Source organism: Chenopodium album, chromosome 11 (assembly GCF_948465745.1).
Source record: "Chenopodium album chromosome 11, dcCheAlbu1.1, whole genome shotgun sequence".
Classification (NCBI taxonomy): Eukaryota; Viridiplantae; Streptophyta; class Magnoliopsida; order Caryophyllales; family Amaranthaceae; genus Chenopodium; species Chenopodium album.
The window spans coordinates 57,000,990-57,026,303 of record NC_137844.1 but is presented as its reverse complement, the minus strand read 5'-3'; the positions used below and the strand labels follow the sequence as shown (position 1 = coordinate 57,026,303).

Sequence of the window (25,314 nt, the reverse complement as noted above, 5' to 3'; positions counted from 1 at the left end):
GATGTATATCCCACAAGTCCAGAATTACAAAACAATATCAGCATAATCACTGGATTTATTAAATTAGAGTAAATGCAATACAATATATTGTATAATTTTGTTCCCATCACAATTTCATAAAACAATCTAAGGGTCAAGTATACAAATGGCAGCAAGTGAGTGAGGTGAAAAGAAACCAAGACATGAACAAGAATTGAATATTTAAAAAAATACTTTCAAACCTATGTTTATGATTATACTAATGGGATGAGCCAGAAGCTAAAAGCTTGACGAACCCAAGAATGTCTATGTTCCCCAAAGGGAATATAAGAGCAACAGCTGATACCACTACCACTAACCACCATGCCCATTGTGGTATCCTTCTTTTACCCCGATTGCGGAGAGGGGCAGGAGGAGAAGAAATTGATTTAGTGGTCTTTACCTGCTTTGTATATAATGCAGGCTTATGGGACTTCCTAGCCACTGTCAGGGGCTTTTCTGTAACTTCAGCCTCCCTGATTGTATCAGGTGAGGATTCTGGCAGTTGAGCAGGCTCCATTTCAGAAATCTCTGATGCAAGGCCCTTCTTCTTTCCTTTCTTCTTTGCCCTCTTCTCTTTCTCCTACACCAATCAAAAAATGAAAACATTTAGGAAGACAATAATTGTCCAAAAAAAAAAAGTAATAATCACACATCTTAATCTTAAGTATTAATTTTTTGGGTGAAATTAACCTTCTCCTTTTCTTCAGCTTCCTTCCGGGCTCTAAATTCAGCCCTCGCTTGAGCTTTCTCTGCCATTCTTCTTTTCCTCTCCAGAGCTTCCTGAGCTTTAGCTTTTTCCTCTAATTTGCGCTGCTCCCTCAATCTGGCAGCCTCCTCTTCTTTTCTTTTTTGCTCCACTTTCCTTGCCAACTCTTCTTCCTCTTTAGTCTGTTTGTACTCTTCCTTTTTCAATTGTTTTTGTTCTTCTTCCTTTTCTTCTGTCTCTATTCTGCCAGAAGGTTCTGCTAAGCTAACCTTTGATGTTGTTTCAACCCTCTTTTTGGCAAGGGCATTCTTATTCTTCTGCTCTATTACTTTCTTTGATGACTCCTCTACAACTTTTTTTGCTACTAAAGGAAAATCTCTTTCTAAGGTTGGGACTGTCCCAACCGAATTGGCCTTGGGATTTTTGGCCATGGTATTTACCCTATAATCAGGGACATCTACTAATGTTGGTGGCTCTTCATCAGGGCCAAGTGATCGACCATCCAGTGTTCTAAATCTCCTCAATGTACTCTTCATGTTGCGTTTAATATATTCCTTCCGAAACTCATCATTGTTATTCCATCGCTCCATAAAGTTCTCAACCTACATAAAAATTAAGTCAATAGCCATGTCAAAGTAAAACGAAACCAAATAGTAAAATGTAGCTATGGCTTCTTGTCACCATGTTGCAGTGTAAGTGTATACCAGCTCTACTCACCTGGTTTACACAATGCTGTTCAAGCCTTTCTTTTTCACCAGCCACTGCATATTCATAGGCTGCTTTGGCAGCATCCTTGTAACCATAGAAAAGCTTATTCTGCCATTTAAAACACCAACTTAAAGACACAATAACACATGCATGAACATAATCAAAGAAATAGCTAAAAATAAATCTCTCAACATTTTAGTTTTACAAACATCTCAGAATTTGTAGAAGTGAAACATAACAGCAATAACCCACTAAAGCCAAAATATTAAATAAGTAAATAAATATATAATAAAAATACTGAGCTCCTAGTTCACATGACATCTCTTAAAATCATTGGGGCTTGATTTGGCGACATGTTTCCACTTAACTAATAGGAGAGAGAGGTAACTAGCCAGTGAACTGATTGCACAATGTGATTAGTTTAAAGTGTTGGCCACACTTTCCCTTGAAGCCCTGAGGCAGAATGTGTTGGGTTCAGAGGGGAGTTCCTTCAGAGAAAAATAATGATGTAAAATGCACTACCGAAGTTAACAAGCACGAAAGAGCAGGCCCTTAAATACATTAGAGCAGATAATAATGACAGGAGTCACAAGACCCATTACTGAAGGTCAACTCTACCAACAAACTCAATTCAGTTGACTTAAACGTAGTAAACAAATTGATGCATGAAAGCCTAATCTTGGTCAAACATCAGCCCACTGATTAGTAACTAGTAATGCTAATGCCTCTTACCATGGTAATAGAGTCCACACATTTGACTAGTTGCAGGGTGCTTAGGATGGGATCAAATATTATTATTCAATCCTACTATGGTTTTCCATAGAGACGAAGTATGACAGTAGATCATATTTCAACATTTCTAATACACCCATCAGTTTTTAAATTTTTATAGTCTCTTGTGGAGCGGATCATCCACCCCACCCCTTCTCTCTCTCTCTCCCTCTCTCTCTCTCTCTCTCTCTCTCTCTCTCTCAAGGCTGCCCACTATTTGGGATCAAGCCCACTATTTTGCTCTTAAATCACAACAATATTTAGCTACAACCCCAATAAATATTTTAAAAAGAAACAAATAAAGAGCTTTAGATAAAGAAAAGTAACCTGTTCATATGCCTGTTTCTTTAGGGTCTGAAAATGTATATATGCATCTTGTCGAACTTTATCAGCAGATTTGAATCGAGCATTAATGTCATTCAGCACGGCACTTTCTTCCTCATATTTCTTCTTAGCGGCTTTAAAATTGTCTTCGGCTTTGGCATAATTGTCTCTGAGAGCATCCAATTCCTTCCTCAAGACCTGTATTTCAAGCAAAATAAATTAGGCAAATGCATAAACTAAATTTAAGAAATAGATGAGGAAATAAACTAGAAGTCAATATTACCTTCACTTTTTCCTCCGTCTCAACCCTCTGGTCCAAAGCCTGCTGTAGTTCTTGCTGCCTCTGAGAGTTAGCAGCCAGTTGTTCACGCTGAAAGTTCAATAGCTTAATATCACGTACCAATTTTTTCTCTTCAGCCAAATTCATGGTTTCGTGCTGTATCTTGCGCTCCAAAGTAAGAATCTGTTTCCACACCCCAGAACACAATTTCTTTGTCACAAATGTTAAGAAAACACAAAAACATTAAGGATTAAGAAATACTGAAAGCAATGCCTACCTGACTATCAACATCTTCAACTGTAGTTGCATGCCTTGCTAGGTTTATCAAAGACTGGGCAGAGTCTATTTCCCGCCTTTTGGCAATCATCAACTTATGCGCAGCTCTCTCTTCAGATTTAGCGGCTTCAAAATTTGTTTTATAATCCCAATGAATGGCCTGTTCAAAGAAGCAAATTGTGAATATGAATAAGAAGCCCAGAGGGAAAGAAAATTAACATAAGATCAAGCAAAGTTCTTATGTTCCACTATGTTTCACCTTTCTCTTCTGATATTCAGTCCGAACGACATCTCTATTTCGTGTCTTCTCGTGAACTTCCATCTCACTTAGTTTAACCTCCTCATTAAGCTTCACATCATCAAATCTTGGGAGCCTGATCAAGTAGTAAAATGGCCTTCTAACCAAATCAGGATTTACATTTTGTCCATCAGATTCGTCAAGGTTAGATGCCGAAACCTTGTCCACATTATTTTGCTCAGGACTCACAACTCCAGCACACGTTTTATTATGGTTCAACTCAGTAGAACAAACTCCATTGGCCTCAGAGTTCAGTGAAGTGAAACCATCACCGGCAAAATCTGAATGTCTGGTAACTGTTTCAGTTGATCTATTCAGTATGTCAGTGTGGATGTTATTATTATCATTGAGTGAAAAAGGTGTTACGCATTCAAAGGAACCAAAACTGATCTTTGGCTTCAAAGTGTCCTCAGAATCAGAATTTATCTTGCTTGCACCATCAACCTCAGCATTCACGGGTTCAACTTCCAATTTGGTACCATTAACAAGGTATGGAAGGGAATCATTGGTATCTTCCAATTTGGGCTGGGAACTGGAGTCATCAGCAGAACAGCTAATGCAGTTATCAACAGCATAAGAGCCATCATCATCACTTCCCTGTTCCTCTGTTATGTCTGTGTCACAAGGAACGGGCAAGTCCACCTCATCACCAACAGGTACAGTCAACTCATCATTTTCAGGTCTCAAACAACTTTCAGCTTCATGAGAAGAGTTGGGAATATTGGCTTCATTCTCTGAAATACCATCTCCGATATGGCTAGCATCTAGACCATGGCCTTCCTCATCTATGGCTGCCTCAGTGGCAGACTTTCGTTCAACAGGATTAGTTGCTTCATCAGTTACGGATTTTTCAAAGCTAACATCCTCTGAAGAAACTTCCTTGTCAATAATAACATCTACCAACCTAGTCACTTCTGCCACCTGATCTTGAGAAAAAACCTCTTGGACTGAAGATTCTAGGCCTCCTTCCACTTGATCATTCAACTCTGCATTTCTTCCTTCATGAATACTATCCTGCTCATGGTCAACTACAGGCATATGAGATTGATCAGGTTGCACATCTAGTGTTGCAGTTTCAAGAGACCTTTCAACATCTAGTGGTGATTCTACTGTGGTATCCTCACATGAAATAGAACTGTTTAGTACTGGACCATCCACCTCTGAGGCAGACAACTCTAAATTGCTTTGATTCGCTTCTCCTTCAGATTGATCAAGAACAGCTTCAGGCTCCTGACAATCTTTTGATTCTGTGGTCAAGGTGGAAGCATCTTGATCCTTACACTCGCTATTGTCACTCAGCTGCTGCTCGCATTCAGCAGCTTCTGAATCTACAGAGTTAATGCTCTGGCTTCCACTCATCCCTGGTAGATCTAAATCACTGTGTTCCTTAATCTCTGCTTCAACTAGATCTGGTTCATTACTGTCAGCAGGTTGCAAATCTTGCTGCTGACAGTCAGCAGACTGCTCCTGAGTGATTGCATCATCCAGAAACAATTCACCGGCCTCACTACCTGGAGCCTTAACACCATCAGATGGCCGTGTATCTACTTCTGCACTGTCCTCTTGAGGATGAGACTGATGTACAACATCTGCCTTAAGAGATTTTGTTTCCGTTATGATACCATCGCCTGGCTCGGATTCTGTGACCTCATCTATATGAGAAATACCATCATCCTTAACCACCTCCAGATTACTTACATCATCCTTCAGTTTTTCAGGTTCCTTGGCATGATTCTCACATTCCTCAGATTGACCAGGGTGCAGTTGCTCCTCGATATCACTGTGAGGTACCTGAGGCTCAGCATCTACGACTGTAGTTCCATTCTGCACACAATCATGCTGTTGCTCCTCGATTTCACTCGGAGGTGCCTGAGGCTCAGCCTCCACGACTGTAGTCCCATTCTGCACAATATCATGCGGTTGCTCCTCGATTTCACTATGAGGTGCCTGAGGTTCAGCCTCTACGACTGCAGTCCCATTCTGCACAATATCAGAACCACTATCTACATTCGGCAAAATATGTGTTTTATCATCATCATCTAATGAAGGTAATACATTGGCATTATCCCCCTTCTCAACACCCGATTCCACATCCTCAACCTCATCCATCACAGACTTTGGATCTCTCTCCTCCAAACCTTCCAAATCTCTAACCCTAACATCAACCTTTCCCTCAATAGCATTACTATCACCACTCTCAACTAAACCCTCACTCTCTACCTTGATCTCTTCTTCCAACTCCACATCACCCAATTCGCCGTTTTTCTCCCCCTCTACAATGATCCCGTTCTCACGCTTTGATTCACCGCCATTTACCTCACCCACATTGTCTAATTTACCCTCGGAAACATCATAATTTTCCAATTGATGACTCCCATCAACACTACCTTCCAATTTCCTATCAAAATCAGCAGCGTTCGATTCAGACACATTCAGCTCGCCATCACCCTCAACTGCAACATGATCATCCGAAACGGCATCGCTACCATTAACAAACACATAATCATCCTTACTATCACCATTACACTCACAACCACCATCACCGACACTCGCCGGCGGCAGATCCTCACACGAAGAACTCCTCATATCTAATCCACACTTCTCTCCTTCACCATTAACAACGGTATCAACCGTCATTATCAACAATATGAAAATTAAAAAATCAAAAACAAACTCTCAAACAACAAATTTCCTCCAATTCAAAAAAATAAATAAAATCGATCAGATCACAAAACAGATCACCAATAAAACTGAATTCAAAAATCAGAAACAACGCAAATTCAACCACAGATCCTCAGTGAAAATCACGCAAATCAACAAGTATGAATTGAATTGAATCAATTAAAAAGTACAATGTGAAGTACAAAATTAACTCACAAAAACGCCGAAATCTGGAGAATTATCAAGTAATTTAGCAGAAAATCAACGAAAGAGCTTCAGCATTGTTGAGTGAAATTGAAGAGAAGATGAATTTTTGGGTTTGGATCATAGAGAGAGAAAATGAGGAGAGAGAAAGTGCGACGCGGTGGGAAAGAGAGGAGAGAGAAAGTGATGGGTGATGAAATAAATAAGGAGAGAGAGGAGGAACAAGTAATAACAAAGGAGACGTCGGTTTTGTATTTGACTATTTTACGCTGTTAATTCTTAATTATACACTCTGTTTTTCTTTCTCCTTTATATATATATATATATATATATATATATATATATATATATATATATATATATATATATATATATTACTCCGTATTAATTAATTAAATTAAATTTCAATTAAAAGTTGGATTAATTTTTTTTTTTATTTTGGATTTTTTTACAGCAGTGCGTACCTCAATTTCAGTTAAGGGGTGATTTGGATATTGTACTTTGATTTTTTTTTTTTTTTATTAATTTTTTGGGTTTTTTTTTTTTTATAATTATTTTATTTAATTTTTAAATAGATGAGTTAGAGGGGCCATGAAATCAATGTGAAAAAAGGGTGAAAGGGAAAAGTAGGAAATAAGGGGGGAGGTTGGAGGGAATAGGGGCTTTTTAGCAATAAAAACAAATTTGTTGATGTCAATATCTATCCCATTGTTGGAAAAAGAAAGATAAAAAAATAAGGCAATTGAAATATTTTCTTGCATAATTAATGCTCCTATTCTTATGAATTTAAGAATTTTTTTAAAAGGAAATTATCTTCATTTTTCTTTTTCATTTTTTTTTTTAATGGAATCTTCATTTAAAATATCATTGTTTTACTAATAATCTTTGGATGATAGAATCAATAAATTTGTTTTAGTAATTATTTATCCAAATAAGTTAAGCGTGGATATCATATTAACCTCTCTATGATATTGTGCTTTTTTATCTTTTAAGAAAAAATCATGGGTTTGTAATCTTTTTGAAATAATATGTTCTCTTGATATATTACTTAAAAAATTCAATTGGAAAAAACATATTATATATGTATTCATCTTATTTGTATTTTAGGCACTATTCAGTATTCATATATATTAAATAGATTATACGGAACAATATAATTATGCGAGATTTTTGTTACATTTGACTTGATCAATGATTCATCAAAAAAATAAAAATAAAAATAAAAATTCTTGATCAATGATATTTAATGCTTAACATTATGTCATTTTCATCAAATAAATTTGATATCCTTTATGATATTAAACAATTTTTCCAAAAAAAATAAATAAATCAATAAAAAAAACAATAAAAATTCCACAAAAGTGACAAAACTAGGCCCTAATCTCTTTTGGCCTATACTTAATTCAGATCTAATAGGTTCAATCGGAAAAATAAATTTTAATTTGATAAGGTTGTCTAAATTTAAATTACAATTGAAATAAGTTGCAATGTTCATAAATTCTAATAAGTTTTGATAAGGTTAGATAAGTTCACATAAGTATAGATAAGATAAGTTAAAATTATGTGAAATTAGGTGAATAGAACCCATATTTAGAGTTTGTTCGTTTCACCTTATTTTCACTAATTTCCAGTCTAATAAATTTAGATAAGTTCAGTTAAGGAAAAATAAGTTTTGATAAAGGTTATCCATGTACAGATTTAATAAGTTAGTTAAGTGAAAATCAACTGAATATTTTATGAGAGGAGGAAATTAGAAATTGAACAGAAAATAAGCTAAAGAGAACAAACCCTTAATAGAATGCACCCTCAATTTTATTGAAATGAAATCCTTTAAAGTTACTGATTTTTATGAAACTAAAATTATTTTCATTTCAAGTGCATGATTGATGTATGTTTATTTTCACGTGGTATTAGGTGTAATACATTTAAAATTTGATTGCCAAATACCTTTAACAATGGTATGAATTTGAATCCTTAATAAACAAAATCAATAATGTCTAATTGTCTATAATTATTCAAATTAATAACTCCATACTAAATAAAATCATAAACTATAACTTGAAAACCATAATACATATACGAATAGCTATTCGAGAAATACTTGATGATCACAGCTTGGATCGGGTAATCGAGAGGAAATGATTTTGGCACACCACAATTAATTTTGACACACCTTTTATGTGAGAGCAAAGTTTTTTTATACTCTATCAGGATGTGCCAAAATCAATTTCCAAAATCGGGTATGGAGTAGTTTGAATTGTCTAGATGTCTAAAGACAACTAGAGTACTCTAAATTAGACACACCCGACTTCCCCATCACCTCTTTTTTTTTTTTTGGAAATAATCTCCATCACTTCCTATTCACTTGCGCTCTGCCGCTCACCGGAGAGGCGGCTGTCGTCGCCGTGCCTCCTACCGGAGACTACGCCGGCCACTGCCACGTCATCCCACAGGTGACACACTTTTGCTCTTCGTCTTTCTCTCTCCTAGGGTTAGCTGAGTTTTGATATTATTTAACATGTTAATCAACGTAATACAGTTTTTTTTAATGATTAATTCAGGGTTTTTAGTGATTAACCCATGTTCTAGCTGATAATTTACTGATTTAGTGAATTTAGTTTCGTTTTGAGACAATGGTGAGTGAAATTATGTAGTGTTTGTGTTAATTTAGTGGAAGATCGGAATTCTGCTTATGAGTAGTTATTGTTTCAAGATTTAAGTGATTGGATTGTATAATTGTGATTGAAGATTTATATAATTGATCATTGAATTGTTCAGGTTAAGGTTAATGATTATGTAGGAATCATAATTGTGATAGAACATGTGTTTGGGAGGTAAAATGATGATATAAAATGGATTTGCAGTGTCACTGGAATTCAGTATCTTAGTATTGGTGATGCTTGATCATTGATTTGGTGTTGAGGATTAATGGCCTAACTTTCCGAGATATTCGCATTTGCTAACTATGCTCTAATGGGAAGTTCTGTTTACATGGGATTGGTGAATTTCTGGAGCCCCTGGGAAATAATTAGGCAGCATGTACTTCCTATATTGAAATGAAATTTCAGGCTTTTGTACCGAAACATGTGGAATTTATGTTCAGGTAGCTTGTTAGGGTTTGCTTGTTGAGCTAGAACACCTCTTTTTTCCTTAATCTTTCATCATGCTTCTCTGTAATTGTTACGCATGTGATCATATTACAACACTGATCATCCCCTTTTCAATTTGTGGATTCGTGTTCAGATTTAGTCGATCCTGATGCCTCTTTTTTTACCGGCATTGAGAGCTGTTGGGAGGAGCTGTTTGTTGCGACAAAACTATATTAAACCATTCATTCGACATGGACACTATTGTCCAATTCGATGTTTGAGTAGCATTGCTGGAGTCGATAGCTTTTCTTCTAGGAATGTAATTCATCGCCCTAGGAAGTCCTTCAATTCTTATGAGAAACTCCAGAGGAGGTGGTTCTTGGGTTGTGGAGATGGAGAAGAAGGAAGTGCTTTATCTAAGATGTACGAAGAGAAACTTTTTACGTCTGATTTTAATGCAATTTGGATTGGTTGGAAGATGGCCAATCCAATTTTACGTCTAAGATGTAATGATGTAATTGGGTGAGTTCTCTTAAACTTTTTACGTCTGATTTTAATGCAATTTGGATTGGTTGGAAGATGCCCAATCCAATTTTGCTTTGATTTGATACAATAATTTGGTTGAAATTTGTTGTATGATAAGCCTATATGTTAAAGAGGAATAAGATGATGTCTTCCTGATGAATCAAGTCTTCTTGTTAAGAATCTGAAGTTTGCATGTTGGTCATGATGCTATATATATATATATATATATATATATATACTGCTGAATAATTGGGTTGAGTTGATAATGAAGGTTGTGATAATTAGCAGGTGTGAAGATCAATTATAAGTTGAAAAACAATTACGGTGTATAATTTAGAGCTTGGTAATGCATGAAACTTGTGACTTTGTTAAAAAATCATTCACTACTGTCTCCCCTGGCCTAGTCTATTTCATTGCCCATATTTTAGCTCTTATTTTGGATCAAGAAACTGTAATATTGACAACTGTTCACTGTTCAATAACAACACTTCCCACTTAGAGGAATAATGTCTAAACAGCTCTATGATGTTTGGAGGGATGAAGCATGAGACTAAAAAATTTCTTTATAAACAGGTATTCCCCTGAACAGCTGTTTGATGTTGTTGCAGCTGTAGATTTGTATGAAGATTTTTTACCTTGGTGTCAAAGATCAGAAATTGTTCGGCGCCACCCTGATGGATCGTTCGATGCAGAATTAGAGATAGGTTTTAAATTTCTGGTTGAGAGTTACATTTCACATGTGGTTTTAGACAAGCCAAAGTTTATTAAGGTACGATTTTCGTTGCATCAAACATCAATATATTATAATCTTGTCTGATTTTGTTATGATTTGAGTAATTGACAGTGAAATGCAATTTTACATGCATCCCAAAAGACTCGATTTTATACATTTTATAATCAGTCTATATATGCTGTCCTTTTTTTGTTCACTATCTACGACACTACATGTAACTTTGTAAGGCTGTGGACAAATTTATTAAGGAATTAAGAAATGTTGCTTCTAAGAGAACTTTTGTTCACTATCTACGACAGTACATGTAAGGTAAGCCGTGAAATGTAGTAAAAAATTTAAGAATTGTTGCTTCTAAGAGAACATATCAGGGAGAGGGGTATAAGACTGGGGGTTATCTAATTATATATTTTTCTTTGAAATATGTAGTTATTGCTTGAATCACCAACACCCTACCCAAGCTTAAATTTAATTTATACTGAATGTTTGAAAGAAAAGGGGTCAGTGACATCTATAGGATGAAAAAGCTTGTCAGACCAAATTTAAGACTCTAAACGTTATGTATTTGAAGAGTGTTACTTATAAATGAGGGAGAAAAGTAATTTAGCCCTCATTTTCAAGGGAAAATAAATGCAAGCAACTTGGTCCTCTTTGTGTCGTTAATCAATACTATATTCCTTGCGAAAATTTTGTTTTTTCATGGCTTAAATTGTTAGGTATTTGTATTAGGTTTAGATAGTTGGAAACTTGTATTTCTTTTAAATGAAGACTTTGTTGCCTTTTGACTAATACAAGTAGGTACTTGTATCTCTACTTTTGTTAATGGTTTTGTCAGACCACTGCATCTGAAAGCAACCTTTTTGAACACTTGATCAACATATGGGAATTTAGACTAGGACCAAGTCCGGAAACCTGTAACCTTTACTTCTTGGTTGATTTCAAGTTCCGTTCACCACTTTACCGGCAGGTAACGCACCTTCTATGATTTTGTCTTGTGTCAAACTTATTATCTACCTCATTTTAGCTCTAAGAATAAGTAGAATATTTTACATTTTAACTATAGCAAGAGACCTCTGCTGTTCTGCAGTTTTACCTATATGTCACTGTATTATTTGATTAGATGAATACATGCTGTTTACTCCCTCACATGGATGATGGCTTCCTCTGTGCAGGCGGCATCAATGTTCTTCCGGGAGGTGGTATCTCGATTGGTCAGTTCGTTTACTGATCGATGCCATTTGTTATATGGTCCAGGGGCAATCATGGAGCAAAGGGTTTTAGCTCATCTCTAGAAGATAGTTGCATTAAGTGAAACTTTTTGATAGCTTAATGCATGAAACAAAGTTGTTACTAATGCCTAAAATTTAGGATCTAACAAAGAGGTTCAATCGATCATCATAACACGAGAATGGAAAGGCATTCCTTCCAAACGCTAAGTGGTTATCGTGATTATATAACATTAGTCATTCCCACGTAAAGTTTGCATTTCGTCACACTACATCTTTACACAAACAAAACCCTCCTACCCTCCATTGAATGTATCATGTCCGTCCCTTAAAAATTTTCCCATTTTTCCCTTTTGAGTCGTATATAAACTTGCCACATTTTCGATAATAAAAAAAAAATAGAAAGGGAGACAGTCACACGTTCAAATATTGGCAGGAACTTGTTGCGTTGATTGCACTAACACCACTCGTAGACCATAAACAAGTACTAGAAGGTCACATGGGAAACTGGGGGCCGCCAATCTGGTAGATTTGAGTATATGTCACTCCTTTTGGCTTGGAAAAGTCAAACAACTCCATCAAATCTAATCTCTTTTTAATCTTAAACAAATTCAGCTACTAAAACTTCCAACATTCTATATTACAATACTAATTTAATTACCAACTACAGGATCTTGTTAATTATAATAATCATAAAGATTAGAAGATAATCACTTGTGCAGTTGTGTGCTTTCAGTGCTGTTCCATCAATAATATTTTTTGTGCATAAAAAAATGGCTAGTTGTTTCCATTTGACGATTAAAATATTGCACGCTAACAATTAGTAGAACGGATGTCAGTTACTTCCACAACTAGTAACGATTGATAGGCATTATTTGGAGTAGATGTCAAATATTTTACTAATTATCCCGTATTAGCTGTTATGCCTGTTAGTTGATCCATTTTTATCCTTTTCTTACAATATAATGCTCATTTAGCTTCAATATGATTATTAACCATATTTCTTTATGCTTGTTTCATTTGAAATATTCCATTTGAAGAGAGAAAATTTCGACCATGATTATTCATAAATATAAATGTAATATAGAAAAACAAAAATACTATTGTGAGATTCCCCCCCCCCCCTCCTATTATCTCAATGTATTGTTTAAAAAAAAAAAAAAATCCATAATTTACAATTATGCTAGTAGATTTATTTTTATATTTTTTTTTTTTTGATGGAGTAGAATTTTTATTTATTTTATTTTATTTTTTGACTCAATTGATGGAGTAGAATAAATTGTTGCTAATATACTCATTGTAAAGAAATTGAGATAATAAAACAAGCATTAAAATGGATGAAGTAATTTTCAACATGCATCTAGTATCCTAGTCTAGGTTGATGGCCCATATTACCTAGGATCCTAAGTTTTTTTTTTGGTGAATTAAAATATCACATGACATAAAGTTAAGAAGTGGTATAATTTGGGGAATTAAATGACTTGACGTGAAAACAAACGATGATCATAGAGATAAAAGATTCCACACAGTTATAGTGAATGTTAATCTATTTTTAATTCTTTGTCGTTTTCTTTTAATTGTTTTTACTGGATAATAATACTAAATTACTTTTTTTAATTTTTTGAAGAAAAATAAATTTCTAATCATCATAGGATATTGAAAATTACAAGGATAAGAATATTCAAATTCCCACTTGTACTATCTTTCAGAATAGTACATTATCTACCATTCTACCTCTGTTAATTTAATAAATAATTCCCCTGCAAAATTACTGGACCACGTCAACTACAAAAGTTTAGTCCAGCTGGACAGTTGACTGATCTTAGTTAGTCAAATGGTACAGTACTATGATAATTTTTGCTTGATTTATTTAGTTTTTAAGCTAAGTTTGCTTAATTAAGAGATGGGATTAAGCAATCAAGATACTAAAAGCAACTAAAATCCATGCACTTAAGTTTAAAGGGAATCATAGTCCCTGGTTGTTCAAAGGAGCTAACTGATTTAAGCGTATATTAACAACTGATACAAAACATAATATTAAATAAAAATAATTTCACTTCAATAAAAATAAGTTCAGTTCAGTAAAATTCAGTTTTCTTAAAGAAGAATTATAATAGAAAATCAGTAAAAATAATTTCAGTGCAGCAAAACTAATTTCAGTTCAGTAAAATTAATTTAAGTTCAGTAAAAATAATTTAAGTTCAACAAATATAATTTTATTTCAGTAAAAATAATTTCACTTCAGCAAAAATAAGGTGAAGATAACGGAGCCTAATAAGTATTATATTTGCCAATGTAATTGTAAATCGACACAAGCATTCTTGTAAACTTGTGCGTTGTGCTTCTTAATAAGAAATTAAATTTATTCTCGTAAAAAAAAAAATTTATTTATTTTTATTAAAGCATTCAATAAAGAGACTAGTCATGATAAATTTGGTTAGCCTACTATGTGGTTTAAACGGCTACAAGTCTACATAACAATGGACGTTGTTACAAACTTGATCAACCTTCTCTTTGGTAGTTTGGTATTAATGTCAACTTCAGAACAATATCAAGTTAACTTCAATTCATTTTCAAGGAGTACTTTTAATTATCTCGTAGTTTCGGTTGCTTTCACTCCTTTCAGAGTTACGCCACTAAGCGTGTCAATTGCATTTTAGCTTAATGTCAGAGATAAATACTGCCATTTATATATACTATCATGCTTAGGGGTGTCAATTCGGATGATCGGATCGGGTCTAATATGATCGGGTTAATTTTTAAAGTTAAGTCATACTAAATTGTTATGTCCACACGAGTTCAAATCTGAATCGGATATTTTTCGGATCGGATCGGATCGGGTCGGGTGTGCTTTTGACATCTCTAATCATGCCTCAATTCTAATTATAGATATTAACAATTAAAAAAAAAATACTCTGTAATTTGGGAATCATGAAATTAAGTATTCCATATATTAGGTTAATTCAGTAATAAGATTAAAACTTTGTATATTATTCTTCTAATATAAAGCTGAATTAACCACTTAAGCTATCCCTCAATCTTATTGTTCAACTATTATAAAATGGATCAGAGGACATATAAGTTATACGGAGTAGCAGTTGTCAATCACAATTAACAACCATACATAATTAGCTAATCATTTTTTCGTATTTGTTGTTTTTTCTAATGTTAGATTACGTTCTTAAGAGAAGACTTTTCTGATTTTATACATCTTTCTTTTCTAAAAAAGTAAAATAAAAATACTACGGAATCCTTAGTGTATAATGCGCATTTGCTTACCTTCCAATTGCAAAATCAATTGTATAGATGATAGATGATTCCACTAACCTAATTTGTATGGATCTAAACATAGACAATTTGTCAACTTGAGTAAAAGTTCTTGTTATATATTGCATTATTTTTTAAAATTCACAAATTTTGGTATACATGACAACATAGTGAACATACATAGTAGTGGGTGTCTTTGTTGCTTGCAAGCTTTTCTTCATACTTTATTTAAGGCATGCTATTAATATTTATGGACCTATTATTTTATGTGACCACCTAAAACCCACTTCACCCACTTCCTACGAATAAATCTAAATACAAAGTATTCCGTATTAAGTTAAACAACACCTATATCCTCGTCAAAAAACTAAAACTTCAAAATCCTTATATGTTTCGTTTTAGTTTTGGTTGACTCATTTCATTAAGTTTTAGTTAACCACTATTTTTGTTTCTTCGACAGATTTCATTTACATACGCTTATCAATGCATTAACATTTTTACACGTACCAAACTTCAATCATCAATTATAAAAACTGTAAATACTTTATATTCAAAAACAGACGTTAAATGAATATAACAAGACTCACATATATTTTTTCTATATATTAAATCGTAAAAAAAAAGTTAATAGTGTCTAAAGACAATATGTGTCGATAGTAATAAACAAACGAGGTAAGAAATAAGTTACACTTAATGGAGATGACAAGGATATACTAGTATGAGGCCACCTTTCAAGTATTTACGCAAGAACCCTGAATTAATTTATATTACCAGACACCAGCTGTATATGAGCTAATTTTGCATGAATCAAAGCTGTCTTAAATCATAATCGAATGCTTTACGCTTATATATGGCCATATATAGATCTAAGATCTCATTTACCTTACTAGCTGTTATGTTCATGTAATTCTATCTAACAAATAAGTGGATTTTTTCAAGGAGTATTGCTAAATGGCTAACTGCTAATAGTATAATTAATGCAAATGGGTGCAACAGAGTTCCAATGGGGTCAGAAACAAATTAAGACGCGTAATACTATTCAAGATTATTCATTTTACTTTAAAGTTATGTATGCTAAATGCTAAGAGGTGATCATTTCTCCAAAAAAAAAAAAAAAAAAAAAAAAAACTTTTTGAGTCAGGTTGGAATTTTTGTGGCTAAACCCGCCTAAAATGGCCAGGCCTTGCGGGCTTTTTGGATCAGGTCAAAAAACAACTAAACTGCATAACACCGCAATCTCAAATCCGTTCAAAAAAAATAAAATTTCGGACCGGGTCCGACCCGATTTCGGGTAGAAAGAAACTACCCAAAACCCGCACAAAATTGGGTCGGGCTAACTCTGATCAGGTGTAGTAAATGCACGAGGTCGTATGTATGTTGACCTTGATTTTCGGCTATTGCCATAATATTTACTCTGTATATGTATTAAAGGACCATCTAACCAAAAGCTTAAGCTTATGGTTGAAAGCCAAAATTGGTTTATATATATACTATTAACCCCTCATATGAGAGCCATTGGGCTTGAAGTGTGGCTATAGGATAGGCCCCATCATACCCAGCACTTAATATTCCATTTTAAAAGGAGGGGTGAATTGTGTCACATTTGCTCTTGATACCATGTTAAGTAACATCTTAACCAAAATCTTAAATTTAGAGTTGAAGCCTAAGATCGATTTAGATACTCTATCAACAAGAATATATAAATATACAAGATAGTTTCATAAATATGACAAAATACGAATCGAAATTAATCGTTCTGATTGATTTGTGTTCATGTCACAATCTCTCAAAAAAATTTCGTGTTGAATTTGAGTCGAGTTACCATGTGAACCGTGTCTGGTAAGAGGCTAAGAGATAATTAGTTTAGTTACCTCTAGCTTTAGCTTCTTTGGTGTCATTGTACATTTGTACTTGTCCAAGGGCATGTTTAGCATCTTGTACCACACTTAGCACATTAGCATAATAATGATGTCAGTACTTGTAGTCCTTAGCAAACGACTAAACGTGCGTAGAAAGAGGAAAACTGGAAAAGCACGAAGAAACTAACATATGTATGGAGTATAAAGTGATGACCACATACTTGTAAAATCCAACTTTTTATTCGTCTTAGATCAATGCAAAACTCAAACAACCACAAAGCAAAACAAAATAAAATTTAACATTATAATGTTAGTTTAAAATATTATTTATTTAATACTTCAATAATAATATTAGTTGATATGTCAACATCTTAAAGAACAAATCAAGTTTGTGTACGCAAGTGCATGCATGTTATATACTGTTTGTTGCTTGATTTGTGTGACTTAATTAAGCCGGTGATTGAAAGATTTTGGACTTTGCCCTTAAATTAATTACTTTGATTAATTGACAACTACTTAACTTATTTTAGTCATTCTTTGCTCCCCACATGAAACCACATGTTTAAGTGCAAGCTTAACTTAACCATCTTCCTTATTTCCTTTTATCATCTTGTTCATTCTTTCACCTTTCGATTTTTTTACTTAATTATAAGTAAATGGTAAAGTTATTAAAATTGGTTGAATCAAGTTGATTTTTTTTTTGGTTAACTAAATTCAAGTTTGGTATAGGTCACTATTGGTACCACTTTGGGTCAAACCTCTTTTCTTATTTTCTTTAAATTATTTTGGAATTTAAGTCAAAGTTTGTGTTCAAAGGTCTACAACTTTAAAATAATTTGTAGGATATGGATATGAATTTGTGTTTTATTTTCCTTTGGATTATTTCATTATCAAAATTTATCTTTTAAGTCAAACCTTTAACTAGATTTATTTCTCAAAGTTTTATCACTTTCCTATTTTCACTCGGCCTCATTTTACTTGTTTTACCCCAAAAAAACTATCGAAATAAAATGAACAAAGAGAGTAATAAAATTCGTAATATATAAAAAAAAAAAATTTCCCCTTTCCTAGTACTCGTATATACATGCTAATAATAATATTTCAACAAACTTTATATACTTTGTTTTTTTTTTTTAATTATTTATAACAAAGGTTATTATTTTTGAGACATAAAAAATTTCTTTATTCTAAATTCGTTTTTCCGGAGGTTGAGCCCAGAAATGGTTCATAACAAGAAAAGCCCAGTATCACACGGCCCACTCATTTTATGGGCTTTTAAGATGGGCTCAACAATTGGGCACTTTCAAAACTGACCTAGCCCAATTCCCAAAAAAATCTCAACTCATTGATTACTCTCATTAAAGCAATGTGAACAGAGAAAATATAAGGATTTCATTTCTATATAATCCTGATTTCTTTCCTTAAATCATGATTTCATTAATTTTATACCTTATATGTAAATGTTTGTTTGGTTATATATACACACCACATTTCATATAGATAGACAAGCAAGTAAAAATCAAAGAAAGGCTAGAGTAGCTAGTCTAGTCAAAAAATTTGTTACATAGCAATATATTCTATAACTTGCATAGAAACACAAAATCATTAGAATGATGATAAAGAAGCTATTGATGGTGATGACCATAGCGTTGATATGGAACATTGGATCATCAAAATGGGTTGTGCAAGGCGACGATGAAGCACCACCCCCACAACAAGGTGCATGCACGGTAGCTACGGAGTGTTGGGCTGATATGATGCATGTACCAGGGTGTTGTGAAAGGCTCAAGATGTCGGCACAAATGAAGAAGTGTCTAATAGCTAATGATTGTTGTGATGCGATAAATAGGCTTAGTGATGATTGTGCAAACACCGTCTTTTCTACTCCTCCTTTCGATGATCCACGATTTAGAGATATGATCGAGACAAATTGTAAACCAAGTGGATCAAACAACAATTGATTCAAGCTTATTATTGATAATAATATTATCATCTTTTGATTATCATAAAGTATATCGATTTGGTCATTTAAATATTTGATATCATTTGAGTAAATATTTTTTGTCATAGCATTTTTTTTTTTATCGTATGACCCTGTTTATTTTAACATAAAAATATTTTTTTGGATAAAAATATAAATCAAACTAACACCGTAATTAACTGGTCAACTCAATTACACGATCTACATCCCATCAGCGAATGTTAGTTTGATCTTATTAAAAAAATCTGTCTTATATCACTCGATAGAGGAATAATAATGCTATCATCAAACAAAAGAGGAATTAGAGCTTGCGCGTACCAGAATTTAGACACCAAAATTCCCCTTTCATCGTATCTTTAAATGCCTATAATAATGTATTCTGACAAATTTTATTGTTCGTACCACGTATATTGTATAAATTTTTTCTCCATATTTTTACTTGCATTGGCATTAGCAAGTTAGATTGTGAAGATAATAGATTTCTAGGAACATAAAACAGGGCTTTGGATTTGTTAATGAGTTTTCTGATGTCAAGCCCATGTCCAGCCTGGGTCCATAACAAGCGCAGCCCAATAACCCGGCCCACTAAGAACCTTTTTTCCTTAAGCCCATCATAAGAATGCTCATAATCTCATATCAGCTGTAGTACTTGTAGAGTTCAACATGATTCATTTGTCTACTTAAAATTGATTCAGCAAAAATAGATCCATTACGTGTGCTAATGCATAAATTTAATCGTTAATGTATTTACACTTGAATTATTGCTGATGCATAGATTTGATAACCAATATATACACATTTAAATTAATAATCGTTATTGTATTTACATTTGAAATAATAATAATCACGTATGCAAATGCATGGATTTTGATCAACAATACATACACATTTAAATTAATAATTGTTATTATATTAACGTTTAAAATAATAATCATGTGTGCTAATGCATAGATTTTGATCAACAACATATACACATTTAAAACTATAGGAATATAGGATGTTGGAGTTGTATAAAGAATGAACCAAGGGTTAAGCTCTACTTCTACAAGAACTATCATATGAGCACTTTTGAGATGGGCTTAACAGTTGGGCACCACCAAAACTGATCTCAGCCCAATTCCCACAAATTGATTGAAATAACCCTAATTCCCACAAAAACTAACCATTGATTTAATTAATCAATGTGAACATAGAAAAACATTGAAATTTACATAGTACACCAGGGTGTACCATGATGAGCATGGTATACCCTGAATTAAATGATGTGTTGCATGATGTTAGCTTTTCCAATATTTAAAAAAAAATGTCAAAAAAGAAAAAAAAATCCTTTCCACAATTTATGGGACTCATGTAGTAGTCACGCGTGATATTCTCCGTATTACATAACTGCCAAAATTAAATTTAACTATTTTTCATTTTTGAATTTAGAGGGAAGTTTATGGAGAATTTTATAGAAAAAGAAATACAGAGCAAAATAATGTCATACTATTCTAAATTTCGCCATGATATACGAGATTTGTTAATGATGTTCAAGATAGTGATGATATCGACAATAGTGGTGAATTTGAGGACATTATTGTAACCTAAAAGGTAATTTAATTTTTTTTATATGATTTTCATTTCAGAATTATGCCTATTATGTTAACTTAATTTCGTTATTGTTATTTTAAGATCTGAATTGAATCAGATTATGTTTATGTTTATTGTATGTATTAATTCCTTATATTTAAGTATTAATGTTGTAGATTTCTATTTACATTGGATTGAAGGTTGATGATGAAGTTCTTTTTTATGTGACCCTTATGTTCGTTGCTTTTTTTGTTGGCTTTCAAATGAATGTTGTGTTTTTTTTATATAGTATGTTCATTGAGTGTATCAGTCATGTTCTTTTTAACGTAATTTTGAGGTAGTCACCTTTTTGTTGCGAAACACTGATGTAGTCACTTTATAAGGAACATTTTGTAATTTATTGAAATTTTAATTGTTTGTTGATTTATTTATTCATTAATGGACATAAAATATTTTTTTTTATTTGAATGAAATATGTTTTTTTGAATATGAAAATATGTTCTTTGAATATGAACTATATGTTCTTTACGTTACAACTCATGTTCTTTGAATTTTGCTAATTAAAATTGTTCTTTGAATCTCAATAATAATATGAATTATGTTCTTTTTACTTGAATAGTATGTTCTTTTATGTTCATTTTTGTTTATTTTAACACTTATGTTATTTGATTTCTTGTTCTTTTTGTTAATTTTGTATGTTTTTTTAGGATCGATCCATTATGTTCTTTGATTTTGATTCTTATGTTTTTCGAGGTATTGAGTGATGCAGATTTTTGTTATAAACATGTCATATTAAAATTAGTTATAATTAGGTATTAAAATTATGTTCATATTAAAATTAGTTATAAACTTCATTTTTAAATATTATGATATTCATCTTAAATATTATTTATTATTCATGTATTTTTTTTTATATTAATTATCATCTAATAATTGTTTTTTTTTAAATCAGGATCATGAAGGTTGATGACCATATTCTTCTGGGAGCTCCCTATTGATGTTTGATTGTTAGATCCAAAAAACATCCATGATATTAATAAAGAACAAGATAATATTATTGTAACACCCCAATAATTCTCTCTTAAAAACCTGTGAGAAACCTGTAAATAACCTGAACAAATCCAAGAGAATTACTGGAGTGCTACCGCCACGTGTTCAAACGTTAAGGCTATCTCAGAAATTAGCAGCGGAAAACCAACACAGTTTAAATAAACCTCAAAGCAAAGTATTTAAATCAAAATAAGTATTACAAGTTGGAACCTTTAAGGCCCTTATCCAAAACCCAAAAGCAAAAGTAAGTAATTAAAATTCAGTGTTAAAACAAACTTAAACCAAAAGAAATAGTGTCAAATAAAATCGAGTTAAATAAAATCAAACTTGCAAGAAACGCGAAAATAAGCAACCAACTCTCTACTCAAGATCCCACAACCCTGATGAATGCTGCATGTGAGAGAACCTGTGGTTATTCTGCTCCCCAATATTACAAGTGTAAAAATTGGATCGTCACAGGGTCATTTGAAGGCGAAGGCCATGACCAAAGAAGGACACACACAAAAGCACGCAATCAGCAAAGCTGAGTACATACAAGCTGCAAAGTAAAATAAGGAAGTACCTAACATGCTACTAATAATCAATCATACGCATAATTAGATCACAAACTCAACACACGACTCGATTATTTAATTTATTAAGACTCCACTAGCTAATAGTAGCTAACTCATTTCAATTTATTCTTTGGATTTAGCAATAGACAAGGTTGTCCAACTCATGTCCCATTTGGAACATCAATAAAGAAAAACCCCATGCCTCCTTTCGGAAACATCAATAAACATCCAACGACCACGGGCGCGACTCCGTGACCGTAGTTAGTATGAGATCTCACCTAACTCCTAGTTTTATAAAAAAAAAGTATTTGAAATAAGAGACTCGTAGATCAGACGGCCTCGAGAAAAGTACACGGCTAATACCCCATGTACCCCAACCCCTGATTGTCATTACTCCAGAAGTGCACCAATCCAGAGTTTTATTGCTCATCCATCTTGCACTTTACGTGATTTACAGGTTTAGACTTGGTGATGACTCACATGCATAATAATTCAATCAATCCAATATCAATTCAACCAAGTAAAACAACTTTTCAATTTCAATTCTTGATTTATTAGTGGCAAGCAACATTTATTATTTATTTCTTTACTACCTCGGTGTATAAACACCTTGAGTGCATAAGGCACCCCAAACTCTTAACCTTGTCTTATAAGACATGAACCATTCCTTTACTCATCCTAATTCATTAAATCATGAATGAGTAATAATTGAATCATTTCACCAATCACATACCTTTGCCTCTAAGCATACCTTGCATAATTAGTACATAACCAATAATTGCAATAATAAATAATGCACATCAAATGAATTTCACAATGTATAACCAAACAATTTAACCTAGTCATCCCTAGACATGGTACTAAGTTCTCGATCCATCCTTAAACATGCACCTAAAAGCAAGGTTTTGTAACTTGTACGTACCTTGAGTAAACAATTCGATTGGCCACTTTAAAGACTAGAAATCGCCTTCTACAAAGTCCTCTCCTAAACCAAATAATAAAGAATAAATCAATACCAAAGCAATTAAAATTACAGCAATACTAAAGTATTTAAAAACCTCTCAAACCATTAAAATAAAGTCCTTAAATTAATCCAATTAGCCAAAACTAATAGTACAACATCCCAACTACAAGTTTAGGTGTTAAAATCATGAAAATATAGTGTTTAATAATAAATTACAGCAACTTTAAAGTGGTAAAATAAATCTGAAAATTTGGTTTAAGCATATAAAATAATCCCATAAGCATAATTATTTGAAAAAGCCATCATATAGTAATTTAGAGTGTTAAAAACCCAAAAATACATCAATTCAACGCAATTAGAGGCTTCAAAATAGAAGATACAAAATCTGAAAATTTAATAATAATCAAAATAATTGAACTTAAACATAATTTACATATAATATAGTTAGATAACTTAATTAGTATGTTTTAAACCCTAAAACCATGAAAAATCAACATTTAAACCCTAAATTTATAATTAAACCAAATCTGAAAATTTATTAAATAAATTAAACATGACAAAACTCATAAATTTATAAACTTTAATAACCCAAATATAATATCAAACCATAAGAATAAGAATTCATAAACAAAATTTAATAAAGATCAAAACTTTAAAAAAAAATAACAAGAATAAGAGAAGGAGAAATAAGGGAAGGAGAAGGGAGGAAGGAGGCAAACTGCTGGTGGTCGGCTGGGCGGCGACAAGGTGGCTGGCGGCGGTGGTGGCTGGCGGCAGCAGCAGTGGTGGCTGGCGGCAGCAGTTTTTTTTTTTTTTTTTTTTTTTTTTTCTTCTCTTCTCTTCGTGAAAGCAGTAGGAATGAAGGAGAGTGTTTTTTTTTTTTTACGTGAGATTTGAGGGAGGAGAGGTATAAGAGTTTTTATTTTGGGCTTGTTAATTTCCTAATTAAATTAGGAGTGGTATTCCTAAATAGATTAGGATTATTGTAAATCAAAAATAAAAAAAAAACACTACTTTATTTTAAAAAAACTTCCATAAAATAATTTATTTAATAAAATTACCATAATTATAATTACAAGAGTAACATATAATTAAATTATAATTAAATTAAAATGTGGGGGATTACAATTATGTAATGAACATCACTTAAATTTAACTAGCATGGTTCAAAGATAAAATTCAAAGGACATTACACAATAAGTAATGAACATTATACGACAATAAAAGTACATTATTATTACGATTAAAGAACATGATGGACATTTAAAATATAGTTTATCAAAAGATATACTCCATAATAATTATCATTGTATTATATAATACTAAACATAACGAACAAATATAGTGTTAATAATTAATTGTACATTATAAACAAATACGGAGTATAAAGTATATAATGTATTCAAATAAAGAACATTGTTAATCATATAAAGAAAATCACAAGAAATACATATGACTATCCTTAAAACGAATATTATAAGTAAATATAAAGATATTTTTTTTGTTGAAAGAATATGAATATTTTTGTAGAGGTTTTTTAAAAGAGAAAATAATTTAAAATAAAATATCTTGTAACTTATATTTTGAAAATGAAAATAACATTTTGAATATAAATTTAAAAATGAAATCTTGAATTAATTTTGGAAAAAATAATTTTAGATAGAGAAAAATATTTGGAAAATTAAACTTTTGAAAAGATTTGACAATTAATGCAGGGTAAAGATTTTTCTTTAAGTATCATTTCTAAAATTAAGGGAGTGAAGCTCGCTTTCTTCCTATTACTATTGATGTTCTTTTATGTGAGCATGTTCATTGCAACATATCTTGATGTACTATGTGTACATGTTCATTGCAACATATATTGATGTTTTTTTTGTGATCGGGTGTACCATGTGTGCATGGTACACCCGGGTGTACAGATCATGTATTAGAAAAACATAAGGATTTCATTTCTATATTATCCTAATTTCTTTCCTTAAATCCTGAATTCATTATTTATAACCCTGATTTCTTTCCTTAAATCCTGATTTCATTATTTATAACCCTAGTTTCTTTCCCTAAATCATGATTTCATTAATGTTATACCTTATATGTAAAAGTTTGTTTATATATATAATAAAGCATACCACATTACCTTTGGATCAACAAGCAAGTAAAAAAAGCTCAAAGAAAGGCTAGTCAAAATTTTTTGTTACATAGAAACATAAAGTCATAAGAATATGATGATAAAGAAGCTAGTAATGGTGATGAC

General features: G+C 32.5%; 2 protein-coding genes across 4 annotated transcripts; one reads left to right on the top strand and one right to left on the bottom strand.

The window, feature by feature from the left end:
• Nucleotides 1-24: 24 nt before the first annotated feature.
• On the bottom strand, nt 25-6,548 carry LOC145567873 (uncharacterized). 2 transcript variants are annotated; one of them, XM_081627286.1, is made up of 8 exons: nt 6,262-6,548; nt 3,346-5,990; nt 3,088-3,246; nt 2,814-2,993; nt 2,534-2,728; nt 1,445-1,543; nt 712-1,329; nt 25-601 (listed from the first exon to the last, which is right to left on the bottom strand). In XM_081627286.1, the coding sequence occupies exons 2-8, from the start codon at nt 5,968-5,970 to the stop codon at nt 239-241; spliced, it is 4,239 nt and encodes a 1,412-aa protein (XP_081483412.1). In that variant the 5' UTR covers nt 5,971-5,990; nt 6,262-6,548; the 3' UTR covers nt 25-238. The 2 variants fall into 2 exon arrangements, with proteins under 2 accessions (XP_081483412.1, XP_081483411.1); XM_081627285.1 differs by having other exon boundaries at nt 3,346-6,548.
• Nucleotides 6,549-8,558: 2,010 nt separating this feature from the next.
• On the top strand, nt 8,559-12,223 carry LOC145569376 (uncharacterized). 2 transcript variants are annotated; one of them, XM_081628720.1, is made up of 5 exons: nt 8,559-8,702; nt 9,493-9,860; nt 10,437-10,632; nt 11,429-11,560; nt 11,766-12,218. In XM_081628720.1, exons 2-5 carry the CDS (start codon nt 9,508-9,510, stop codon nt 11,883-11,885), a joined length of 801 nt encoding a protein of 266 aa, XP_081484846.1. In that variant the 5' UTR covers nt 8,559-8,702; nt 9,493-9,507; the 3' UTR covers nt 11,886-12,218. The 2 variants fall into 2 exon arrangements, with proteins under 2 accessions (XP_081484846.1, XP_081484847.1); XM_081628721.1 differs by lacking the exon at nt 11,429-11,560 and having other exon boundaries at nt 11,766-12,223.
• The last annotated feature ends 13,091 nt before the right edge of the window (nt 12,224-25,314 follow it).

Excerpts from the sequence above, each read along its gene's own strand:
- LOC145569376 (XM_081628720.1), top strand. The coding sequence starts at position 9,508 with ATGCCTCTTTTTTTACCGGCATTGAGAGCTGTTGGGAGGAGCTGTTTG. Across the intron at positions 10,633-11,428 it reads ACAAGCCAAAGTTTATTAAG|ACCACTGCATCTGAAAGCAA; the intron begins GTACGATTTTCG and ends TGGTTTTGTCAG. Across the intron at positions 11,561-11,765 it reads GTTCACCACTTTACCGGCAG|GCGGCATCAATGTTCTTCCG; the intron begins GTAACGCACCTT and ends TCCTCTGTGCAG.
- LOC145567873 (XM_081627285.1), bottom strand. The coding sequence starts at position 6,021 with ATGACGGTTGATACCGTTGTTAATGGTGAAGGAGAGAAGTGTGGATTA. Across the intron at positions 2,994-3,087 it reads TTGAAGATGTTGATAGTCAG|ATTCTTACTTTGGAGCGCAA; the intron begins GTAGGCATTGCT and ends GTGTGGAAACAG. Across the intron at positions 602-711 it reads AAGCTGAAGAAAAGGAGAAG|GAGAAAGAGAAGAGGGCAAA; the intron begins GTTAATTTCACC and ends TGATTGGTGTAG.